Below are 12,500 nucleotides of genomic sequence, written 5' to 3' on the forward strand. Positions count from 1 at the left end.
CCAGCAATAATGTCGGGTCTGGTATGGATTGTGAGGGGAACCCCCACACCAAAAAAAAATAAAAAACCACACCACACGCAAAATCCATATCAGACATAGAGCACGCAGCCCGACAGGCTAGGAAAGGGGGGTGTGAGCAAGTGCCCCCCCTCCTGAACCATATCAGGCCACGTGCCCTCAACATGAGGGGGGGGGGGTGCTTTGAGGTACCACCCCCAAAGCACATGCATGTCCTTATGTTGTTGGGGGATAAGGGCCTCTTGTCGGAGCCCCCCCATATTGAGGGCATGTGGCCTGATATGGTTCAGGAGGAGGGAAGCCGTTTGCTCTCCTCCCCTAGGCAGGGCCAATCCTAGGGTCACAGGCGCCTGGGTGCAGAAATATTTCTGGCGCCCCCACATGGGCGTCGGAATTTTACTAACTCCTCCCCTTTACAAATGTTTCTATGGCAATGACTCAACCACAGAGATGCTCCCCCAGGAAGTCTTCATTAATCTGGGATCCTTTACAATAAACAAAATACAGGATGAGAAGCAGAGTACTTTATTGGGACCTGGAGGGGGGGCCTCTGTGGTGGACACAGAGGGGGCTTCTGTTAAGAGAGTCTGTTAGGGTCCTTTCACACAGAGCGGACCGTTTGTGTCCGCTCCATGTGTCCGCCAAAGCTCAGCGGGGATCATCCGCCATCCCCGCTGACCCGTCGGCGGATAGAGCGGTCCCCGCACACAGTGCAGGGACCGCCCTGTCTCTGCTCCGCTCTCCCCTATGGGGGATCGGATGCAGACGGACCGTCTGTCCGTCTGCATCCGATTCGTTCCGCCGGACGGAAGAAAAATAGGGTTTCTTCTGTTCGCAAAAGCGGATCCCGACGGACGCGGACGTTAGCGGATGCTCCATCCGCTAACGGACGCGATCCCATAGGGATTCATTACAAGTCCGTAAACGGGCTTGTAATAAGCGGACGAACGGTCCGCTAGTGTGAAAGGACCCTTAGATGCTCGGCGTCCCTTAACCCTGCAGGCGCCTGGGTGCAATGCACCCTGCCTACGATCGGCCCTGCCCCTAGGCTACATGCTCAGATAAGGGTCTGGGTATGGATTCAGGGAGGGAAACCCCACATAATTTTTTGTGAAAATTCTGGCGTGGAAGTACAAAAATACAAAAACAAAAAATGAAAAGCTATGTAGCAAAATACAAAGAAGTGAAAAAAAAACATCACAAAATAGAGCAAAACACTGAAAATGTTAACACATAGAAAAACAAAAACAAAAAAAAATACAAAAAAAAAAAAAATGAATTCAACTAAAACTAAACTCCACCCTAAAAAGAACCCCAATGAAGTCGGTTTATTTTACTCACCACGCCCACCCCTGCTTGCTGGGCACGGAGTATTTCTCCATGATGGCGGTGAGTCTCAGCAGGGACAGCTTCTGCAGCAAGTTGAGTTGAGCGGCGGACTGCCTGTTGATCTCCAGGGAGGCGGAGCTGAGGCTCGGCCGGTGCGAGTTCTGGAAGCTGTGCCAGCGCAACTTCCTGTTGGAGAGAAGACGATTGTCAGCGACATGAATTCCTGCAATTAACCCGCGTGAGCCGCAGACTTCAGCGCTGAACTGAAGGCAGATATAAAAAAAGATACAGATTAATGAAGCTCCGTACCTTACCGAAGCAAAGCAAGCGCCTGAATTTCACCCGATCTCATTCTCTTGCAGTCTGTGTACAGCAGAGCTCAGACTGGGGGCGCGAGAAGCAGCACAAGGTGTGAATCAGTCGTGCGGCAGTGTTTATATACTAACAAGGAGCATGCTGATAGAAGGAGAGAGCAGAGTGACAGGGAGATGAGCTCATGAGTCGTCTTCTGCTTCTCCCAGTCTGCAGAAGATGTGAATCTCGCTGATCTTTGTGTATTTCTTCCAGATCTGTGCAGTAATCCAGTGTGGGATCTTCTGTAATAAAGACCGCCCACTGATGATCTCTCTCCTTGTGCAGGGGGGACTGGTCTTGTCTCCGCCCCCTACTGTAATTTTCTGTAGAGGGCAGAGCCTGCTGGGCCCCTCCCACAACTCTGCTTTCTTCTTCTGCAGGGGGACTGGTCTTGTCTCCGCCCCCTACTGTAATTTTCTGTAGAGGGCAGAGCCTGCTGGGCCCCTCCCACAACTCTGCTTTCTTCTTCTGCAGGGGGACTGGTCTTGTCTCCGCCCCCTACTGTAATTTTCTGTAGTGGGCAGAGCCTGCTGGGCCCCTCCCACAACTCTGCTTTCTTCTTCTGCAGGGGGACTGGTCTTGTCTCCGCCCCCTACTGTAATTTTCTGTAGTGGGCAGAGCCTGCTGGGCCCCTCCCACAACTCTGCTTTCTTGTGCAGGGGGACTGGTCTTGTCTCCACCCCCTCCTGTGGTTTTCTGTAGTAGGGGGAGCCTGTGGGGCCCCTCCACAGCTCTGCTCTCTTCTTGTGATGGCCGACTAGTCCCATCTCCACCCCCCCAATCTGCAGTGGGCGGAGCCTGTTGGGCCCCTTCCATGACTCTGCTCTCTTCTTGTGCAGGGTGACAGGTTTAGTCTCTGCCCCCTCCTGTAGTTTTTCTGTAGTGGTAGTAGCCTTCTAGGTCCCTCCCACTTCCTTGATCCCTTTCCATTCGCAGGGTGACTGGTCTGGTCTCCGCCCCCCTCTTGCAGTTTTTCTGTAGTGGGTGGAGCCTGCTGGGTCCCTCCCACAACTACAGGAGGGGGGTGGAGACAAGAACAGTCACCCTGCACAAGGAGAGAAAGCAGAGCTGTGGGCGGTCTTTCCTTGTGCAGGGTGACAGGTCTAGTCTCCGCCCCCTCCTGTAGTTTTCCTGTAGTGGGTGGAGCCTGCTGGGACCATCCCACATCTCTGCTCGCCCTGTCCTTGTGCAGGGTGACAGATCTAGTCTCCGCCCCCTTCCTGTAGTTTACTACAGGCAGCCTGTAGTGGGTGGTCCCTCCCACAACTATAGGAGGGGGGGTGGAGACGAGACCACCCTGGCACAAGAAGAGAGCAGAGTTGTGGGAGGGGCCCAGCAGGCTCTGCCCACTACAGAAAATTACAGGAGGGGGCGGAGACAAGACCAGTCCCCTGCAAAAGGAGAGAGAGCAGAGCTGTAGGCGGTCTTTATTGCTCTCTCTCTCTCCTTGTTTCGGGGTGACGGGTCTAGTCTCCACCCCCTCCTATAGTTTTCCTGTAGTGGGTGGAGCCTGCTGGGACCATCCCACATCTCTGATCGCTCTTTCCTTGTGCAGGGTGACAGATCTAGTCTCCGCCCCCTTCCTGTAGTGGGTGGAGTCTGCTGTGTCCCTCCTACAGCTCTGCTCAGTCTATGTACAGGACCAGTGGTGAGGTCATGGCTACTTTTACAAGGATTTGCAAAGGCTTCTGGGGCACGCAAAGTTGACGGACATCCTTTGTGGCTATTGGGGCGTTTATCCCAAGGGAGGGCTGAAATCTGCCCAATGGCAGTCTAGGAAGAGGTTTTCTTGGAATGCATTTTTTTTTTCTCCAAGCCCTCCCTGGCGATCCCAAGCCCTGAAGAAGGGGCTCCTTGGAAAATCCCGAAACCTTTGGTCATGAATGCGACATCAAAACGGACTTGGACCAATACTTCTGGAATGACGATCTCCCCTTTACCCGGACAGATCCCCCAACCCCATCCGATTATACTGAACATAAATCGGTGTTCCCAGATTTTTTATCACCTCCCGTCCATACACATGTCTTAGGTAGAACATTCATTATGGTAAATGATGTCACGCCTTTATTATGTAAACATATATGCGGGAAAACCCGGTGAGGTTTTTTTCCCCCTCCAGGACTTCCCGGTGTCCATAAAACATTTACCAGATGGGAGTCCCCTAATTTACCCAGAATGAAAAATGTAAATAATTCTAAATTTACCAAAGTGTTAAAAATGAAACAAAAGTAAACTATGCCATGCCACCAGCACCATAGACTATGCAAGAACTACCCAACAGACCCCGACAACTTTTCTAGTCGGGGCAAAAGGTGACGACCTCTTCTGGACTTAGTGTATTCTGGGTGCCCTCACCGCTGTGCTTCTGCTTACTTGAAACAAGCACTGCCAAAAGTTCAAATCTTTGGCTCTAGATTATTGGCAGCCTTGCCCTTGCAGTGCCTATCCTAACTTTCAGAAGAACCTGGCATGGGAATTGTGCAAGAGGCCCACCCTCGTCATCTCAAGCTTCCCATACAGGTATGTGACATTCACTTTTTTCACAGGACTAAAAGTGATAGAAGATCCAAAAATGTAGAGTTTCCCCATGACTGTCCTTTACGAAGGACCATCAAAAGGTTGGTCAACATCTGTAGCGCCTGTAGGGCCACCTTTTTAAGATGGACTTACGTGAACCTTTAACCAAGGGGCTACAATTTGAGTTGCCCTTAGAACAGGAATGGAGGGGAAATCTTCTAAAATGTGGACACTTGTTCCAGTGACAACTTCATTTCCCTCGCTTCCTTACTCAGCTCTACGTAAAGGCTTAAAGATGGGACTTTTAACCAAGGGGGTCACACTTCGCTGTACACATATGTCTAAGAAAATGCATACCATCATGGAGGTTGTTTAGTTGTTGGTAGACCCGAGTACTAACAGCAACCTTTGTTAAGAATTAAATCTAACAAGGGTTGCCGTTAGTGCTCAGGGTCTACCCAGGGCTATCTTAATGAGTGGGCACTGCCCAGGGGCCCCAGCTGTATGGGGGGGCCTGCACTTTCCCAAAAGCAGCTGGTCTTTGAGACCATGCTGCCCCAAAATTGGGGGCCCCCATGATGGCACAGAGTGATGATACACTGGGGAGACAAGATGGCAGCGGTGCACCGTGCAGAACAATACCTATTTCACAGCCAGAACGGAGGGGCAAGGCAGGAGCGCCAGTGATGCTCTGACCCCGCCCCATGCAGCTTGAAACCTCGGGATTTAAAGGCTGCGGGGTAGGAGCTGGAGTGGGAGCTGCTGAGTCGGCAGCACTGAGAGCCGCCTGCGGAAGTGGCACTGTGGATGGTGTCATGGTGAGCCCAGCTGTCCAGCACGGTTTGCACCGCAGGGCTTGGAATGCCCAGAGGGATGCTCCCTTCTCCACCCCTCCTTCTGCCTGCTTGATTGGTATAGGCGAGTCCAGTGCTGGAGGTGGGCACATAGCCAAAAGTTTACATGCACTATATCTCCACTGGAAAAATGGGGGTACTACATGGATGGAATAATGGTGCTGGGAGATAGCAATGCTTGGGGTAGCTTGGGTGGCTATAGTGCTAGAGGTATCAGGGATGTAGAGAGGCCACAGTGTAGGTGGCATCAGGGATGTAGTGGGGGTCACAATACAAAGGGTATCTTATGGTATATGGTTAGAGTCCTGGGGGGGAATATCTAGGGTGTAGAGGGGTCAGAGTGCTGGGAAGGCATCAATCTAGCAGATATATTATATGCACAGGACAGCTTCGTTATTTTTATGTATGTAGTATTTTCCCCACGGCTTCTTTGCTGTACAGAATGATTGTTCATGTAGTTAATGCGGAGCTCCACCCAAAAAGGACGCTAGTCTGCCTCCTACCTACATTATGTCCATTTACCTGCACTGCCTCCATTGTAGGGGCCCCAGAGCATTACGTTGCCCAGGGGCCCATGTTGTTATTAAGACGGCCCTGGGTCTACATCAACCTCCATGACCGTATACATTTCCATTAGATATGTGTACAGCCAAGTGTGGCCCCTTGCTTAAAAGTCTAATCTTATATCATGCGTATGGAAGAGATGCTGGCTCTAAATAACGACACATACGACAAGTTCAAGGTTCTTTGGCTGGTTTGGATTGACTTCTCCAACTTCGGACTCCATGAAAAATATGCTTTTACCCTTGGACTAATGTTACTCTTCATTCTGACCACTCCCTAAAAAGTTAAGCCTATCAGGCTTGCTCAAACCTTCATCCCCCTCCCCCCAATCTGATCTCTTCGGGACCCGTTCTCTGCTCCCCCTTTCCCCCCCCCCCCCATTTCTCCCTCTTCTACTCCCCTTTTACAATACTTTAGGTCTTGGTTCCCAATCTCACGTGTTCCTTGTTTGCACCTTTTTTGTGCCCTAGGCACATACCTTTATTGATATGTTTGTATTGTACTTTTCCTACTTTTGATATAAAATGTATACTGCATTATTTTGTAACGTTGGATATGAGAATGTCCCTCAACTGTCCTTAGATTTTATTGTGTACAATAAAAATATATTTGTCTCAAAGTCTAATCTTAGAACCCTAACTTAGAGTTGTGTAAGAAAGTGAGGGAAATAAAATTAACGTTGGAAGATTCCCCTCTATTCCTCTTATAAGGGCAACTCAAATTGTGGTCCCTTGGTTAAAAGTTCACGTATGTCCATCTTAAAAAAAAAAGTGGCCCATACAGAGGGTGACCAAACTTTTGATGATTCTTCGTGATGGACAGTCATAGAGGTGGACTGTTAGCAAACAATGAGCACCAACCCTGGTTAGATTTGAATCTTAGATACATCTTATGAAATAACATAAATTGATCAAAAAGAACCATCAAAGGTTTGGCCACCATTTGTAGGGTCACCTTCAAGGCCTTAAAGATGAACCCAAGTGAATTTTTAACCAGGGGACCACGCTTAATTGTTCACATGTGTCTAATCAAACATATACGGTCATGGAGGTTGACGTTTAGTTGTTGGTAGACCCAGGGCACTTACAGAAACCCTTGTTAGATTTAATTCTTAGGTAGAAATTTATGATATAACCCAATAAAGGGTTGCAACAACTAACCACTGTGTGCCCCTTGGTTAAAAGTTCATGTGTGTCCATCTTATATGGTGGCCTAATAGGGGATTTAAAAAAAGATCCTTCGTGATGATGGTTGACCCCGAGCACCAACAGCAACCCTTGTTAAATGTTATTCTTGGATCCAGTACTCATTTATAAAAATAACCCACTTCCTCGAAAAGGGCCATCAAAAGTTTGGCCCCCCCACCTGTATCTTATGTAGAGTCACCTTTAAGGTGGACATAAATGAACTTTTAACCAAGGGACCAGGCTTAGTTGTTCACATATGTCTAAACATATACTGTCATGGAGGTTGACGTTTAGTTGTTGGTAGACCTTGGGCACTAACAGAAACCCTTCTTAGATTTAATACTTAGATAGAAATTTATAGAACAACCCAATAAGGATTGCAACAACTAAACATCAACCTCCATGACAGTATGCATTTTATTAGACATATGTGTACAGCCAAGTGTGGCCCTTGGTTAAAAGTTTACGTATGTCCATAATAAAGGTGGCCCTACGGGAGATGGAGGGTCTTTCATGATGGAGGTTGACGTTTAGTTGTTGGTTGACCCTAACCACCAACAGCAACCCTTGTTAAATTTGATCCTTAGATACTTAATTTATAAAACAATTTAATTGATAAAAAGGTGGCCCTACAGGAGATACAAATCATGGCCAAAGTTTTGATGGTCCTTCGTGAAATAGGTTGGCGTTTAGCCGTTAGTCGACCCCAAGCACCAACAGCAACCCAGGTTAGAGTTGATTCTTAGATACTTATTTATGAAAAAAACTAAATTAATCAAAAAGGACCATCAAAAGTTTGGCCACCATCTGTATCTTATGTAGAGTCACCTTCAAGGTGGACATACGTGAACTTTTAACCAAGGGACCACGCTTAGTTGTTCACATATGTCTAATCAAACGCATACTGTCATGGAGGTTGACGTTTAGTTGTTGGTAGCCCTTGGGCACTAACAGAAAACGTATGAAATAACCCAACTCCGATTGGAGTTGGACCACTTGGCCTTCAGGAGAAAGATTAAAAAACTCATCTCTTCTGAGGTCAAAGGGTTTTTCCCAGGGAATGGTTACAGCGCCCAGAGGCGATTCAGTTCGCATGTGCTGCGCTATATAAGTTTTTCACTCACTCACTCAATAAGGGTTGCAACAACTAAACGTCAACCTCCATGACAGTATATGTTTAGACATATGTGAACAACTAAGCGTGGTCCCTTGGTTAAAAGATCACGTATGTCCACCTTGAAGGCGACTCTACATGAGATACAGATGGTGGCCAAACTTTTGATGGCTCTTTTTGAGCAATTGGGTTATTTTTATAAATGAGTACTGGATCCAAGAATCAAATTTAATAAGGGTTGCTGTTGATGCTCGGGGTCAACCATCACGAAGGACCATCAAAATCTCCTGTAGGGCCACCTTTTAAGATGGACATACATAAACTTTTAACCAAGGGCCACACTTGGCTGTACACATATGTCTAATAAAATGCTTACTGTCATGGAGGCATTTTATTAGACATATGTTTACAACCAAGTGTAGCCCTCGGTTAAAAGTTTATGTATAAAGTGGCCCTACAGGATATTTTGATGGTCTTTCATGATGGAGGTTGATGTTTAGTGGTTAGTTAACCCCAAGCACCAACAGCAACCCTTGTTAAATTTGGTCCTTAGATATTTATTAATTTATAAAGATAACTTAATTGATCAAAGGGATCATCGAAAGTTTAGCCACCATCTGTATCTTATGTAGGGTCACCTTCAAGGTGGACATGCGTGAACTTTTAACCAAGCCAAATTTCTGATGCTCCTTCGCGATGGAGGTCGACGTTAAGCCGTTAGTCAACCCTGAGCGACAACAGCAACCCTTGTTAAAATTTGATTCTTAGATTGTTCTTAATTTATGAAATAACCTAATTGATTAAAAAAAGGACCATCAAAAGTTTGGCCACCATCTGCATCTCCTGTAGGGTCGCCTTTAGTTTCTACTTTACACTAGAAATCCTCCAACCATCTGATCTGACAAGACAGTTGTATCACTTCTAAAACATCCACCCCGAGTGTCTCAGCCCCACACTCTCTTTCAGCTCGTCATTGGAATGCAAAGAATCCCACGCTGTAATATTTAACAGAGTCCGTTGAAGAAAAAAAAAAAAGTGTCAAACACTCTCCCTTTATCCATGTGTACAATACATCTGTTGTGGTTCGGGCCACATTATTCAGCATACACAGAATAATACAAAGTAAAAAAACTGCCGGCCTGAAAAAAAACCCCAAAAAAACGCAATGCTAATTACACAGTATAGACCTTTGACTGTCAATAAGCAATACTGAAGTGGATACAATGCTCTCAACCATAGGGAACCCCGGTAAGTTCTGGTGCTTTGCTCATCAGTAAGACCCGTAATTATGTACAAGTATGGCAAACATTAAAAAGAGACGTCATAAGGTTTAACCAATAAAACAAAGGGCCAGATTCACGTATCTGGCCGTATCTTTGTGCGGGCGTAGCGTATCCTATTTACGTTACGCCTCCGCAACTTGGACAGGCAAGTGCAGTATTCACAAAGCACTTGCTCCGTAAGTTGCGGCGGCGTAGCGTAAATTGGCCGGCGTGAGCCCGCCTAATTCAAAATAGGCTGGTAGGGGGCGTGTTGTATGTAAATGAATCGTGACCCCACGTAAATGACGCGCCTAACGAACGGCGGAAGCGCGCGCATGCTCAGTATCACGTCGAATTTACTCCATAAGATACGCCAGGCCCAATGCCTGTGACGTGAACGTAACCTTCGCACAGCCCCATTCACGTACGACTTACGTAAAAAGATACGCTTGTTCCGACGTCCATACTTTGCATTGGCTGTGCCTCATATAGCAGGGGTAACTTTACGCCGGACGTAAGCCTAACGTAAATGGCGTAGCGGGCGCAAGTACGTTCGTGAATCGGCGTATCTACCTAATTTACATATTCGACGCATAAATCTACGGAAGCGCCCCTTGCGGCCAGCGTAAATATGCACCCAAGATACAACGGCATAGGAGACTTACGCCACTCGTATCTTGGCCAAATCTATGCATAACTGATTCTAAGAATCAGGCGCATAGATACGATGGCTCACATTCGGACTTACGACGGCGTACGCGGAGATACGCCGTCGTAAGTCCACTGTGAATCTGGCCCTAAGTATTTGTAATACAGAAATACTTATGGTCCAATGTTACCTTCACCCTCAAATTATACTTGACATATTTTTGTTAATTCATATAAACTGAAGCTCAACTCCAGGAAAATACCCAAATCACAGATAAAATTCATACACTATATGGCTAAGGGGTCCATTAACCACTTAAGGACCGAGCCTCTTTTTCAGATGTGGAGTTTCCAGGTACGGATGGTGGATGAGAAGACCTAGTTGAGCCCCACGTTGGGCACCAAAAAAACCCCAAAATATGCCTAGCTCACTATCAGCGTTCCAATTCATCCCAAAGGTGTTCAGTATGGTTGAGGTCAGGGCTCACTGGAGGAAACTCGAGTTCCTCCATACCAAACTGGTCAACCCATGTCTTTATGGAGCTGGCTTTGTACACAGGGGGGGGGGGGGGGGGGCACAGTCATAATGGAACAGAAAAGGGTCTTCACCAAACTGTTCCTCTACCCACCGCACCTATATGAGCTTGTTGGACATCCCATGACAAAACCATGGCCACCAATATGGAGCTGCACTACAACAGCCTCCACTCTTCTGGGAAGGATTTCCACAAGATTTTTTTTTTGGGGGGGTGTCTGTGGTGATGTAAACACATCTTTGAGGTCAGATACGGGATGTTGAAGGAGTAGATATGTCTTACATGTTGGGCATCAAATAAAAGACCTGGCTTACAATTGGTGAACTCATTCCAAAGGTGTTCAGTGGGGTTGAGGTCAGGGCTCTGTACAGGACACTCAAGTTCCTCCACACCAAACTGGTCACACCATGTCTTTATGGAGCCGACTCCGCTCTTCTGGGATGGCTTCCCACAAGATTTTGGAGGGTCTCCGTGGGAATTTGTTAGGTCAGGAACTGATGTAGAGAATCTCTCTCTCTCCCCCCATCTATCTCTCTCTCGATATTATTGCAACCCATTTTGCATCTAAAAAATCCCCAATCTTGTCCCTTTTCATCTAATTGGGTATTTACTCATTCTCTAAGTTGCAGCAAAATGGCTATTGGTATTACTTCCCAAAAAACGTCAACTAACCTGCACGGCCTGGTTAAGGATGCGCCGACCCCAGAATCTCTCCGTTCCCTCATTTCCGTCTCTTCTGTGTCATTCAAGGAATTGCCGATGCTGTCAAAGTCACTGGCAGAAGTGCCAACGTCAGATATGGATCGTTCTTCAAAAGCCAGATGACCAGCTTGTTCTCCTCCCGAATCCGTCTCCTCCTCTTCGTCAAGGTCAGGACAGACTGTCCGAGACCACAGTTCCACCATTCTTTGCACCCCCTTTACATGGTTTAGGACATCATCAAGGTGGCCGAAAAGGTCGCCGTTGCCTCCAAGCTCAAAGAGATCCCCGTTGGCAGCTAGCGAAGCTGGTACGTTGTCATAGATGCTCGAACGGCTTCCTATAGAACTAAGTGAACCTCTCCTTGGCCTCACTTCCAGCCCATGAGAGTCCATACTGCTACTCACCGAATGTCCTAGAGATTTGCTGCCCATTTTCCAACTCTCCAAAGGTACTTGGGATGCTGGACACAAACTCTCAATAGAAAGGGATCTTGGGAAAGTGCCCGGCTTATGGTCCACAGGGATGGATACCAGATGATCTGACTTTTGACACAATCTATGCCTTATGCCATTCTTTCCCGCCATATCAAAATCTTCCAGATAGACCCCCCTACAATGGCTTTCCACATGTGGTTTTCGATAACGGCCACCAGATGAAAATTTAGTCCTATAGTCAGGATGAAGGAATTCTTTGTCATATGCAGGAATGTCCTCGCCGTCGTCATCATATCGCCCTGGGCAATGTATTTCAACCGTCCCAGAATGTTCGAGGTCATTAGAAACTAAGGCCCCTTGGTCTTTATTTTTATCTTTCTCCCTCCTCCGCAAGGATTCCATCCTTTTTAAAAAGCCCTTCGATTTCCTCTTCTTAGATTTTTCCTTTGTACCACGCCGATGGGAAGCTAGAGATTGGTCGCTAAGACTCCGGCATGGCTTGTTGTTGGCTGGTGAGCTATCTAAAGAGCAAAACTCAGATGAGGGAGTGACAACTAGGTCCATAGCACCCCGACTACTTCCTACGCTCCTCAAAGAGGTGGCCTCTAGCTCTGTGCTCAGGTCAGTCAATATGCTGTCCCTGCTCGATGTGCTCTTTATCGTAGGCGATCCATTAAAATTCGGAGAAAGGAGCTCCACAGACTCCAGGCGGGACCAGCGACCCTGGCCCCTCTGGAAAGTCCATCGGTCACTAATAGCACAATGGTCATCTTCATCAGATTCTTCATTCTACAAAAAAAAACACAAACATACTCTGTTGATATCATTTTACTATGATTTTCTTTTAGCATTGAGCCAAAAAACACGAAGACATGGTCCTGTTTAAAATAAACAGCGCTGGAATGGGTTGGACAGCCCTGAGCTGGAATGGGTTGGACAGCCGTGGGCTGGAATGAGTTGACAGTCTTGGATAGCCTT

The 12,500-nt window shown here is 47.2% G+C and overlaps 1 protein-coding gene across 4 annotated transcripts in view; it reads right to left on the bottom strand.

The window, feature by feature from the left end:
* STARD8 (StAR related lipid transfer domain containing 8) overlaps positions 1-12,500 on the bottom strand; it is a 160,649-nt gene that overhangs the window by 21,822 nt on the left and 126,327 nt on the right. For all 4 annotated transcript variants that reach the window (XM_040322674.1, XM_040322671.1, XM_040322673.1 and 1 more), the window contains exons 5-6: positions 11,059-12,311; positions 1,360-1,533 (exon numbers count right to left, since the gene is read on the bottom strand). In XM_040322674.1, the coding sequence (XP_040178608.1) occupies positions 1,360-1,533; positions 11,059-12,311 (1,427 nt within the window). The remainder of the gene's footprint in view (positions 1-1,359; positions 1,534-11,058; positions 12,312-12,500) is intronic.

This window comes from Rana temporaria, chromosome 9 (genome assembly GCF_905171775.1).
Source record: "Rana temporaria chromosome 9, aRanTem1.1, whole genome shotgun sequence".
Taxonomy (NCBI): domain Eukaryota; kingdom Metazoa; phylum Chordata; class Amphibia; order Anura; family Ranidae; genus Rana; species Rana temporaria.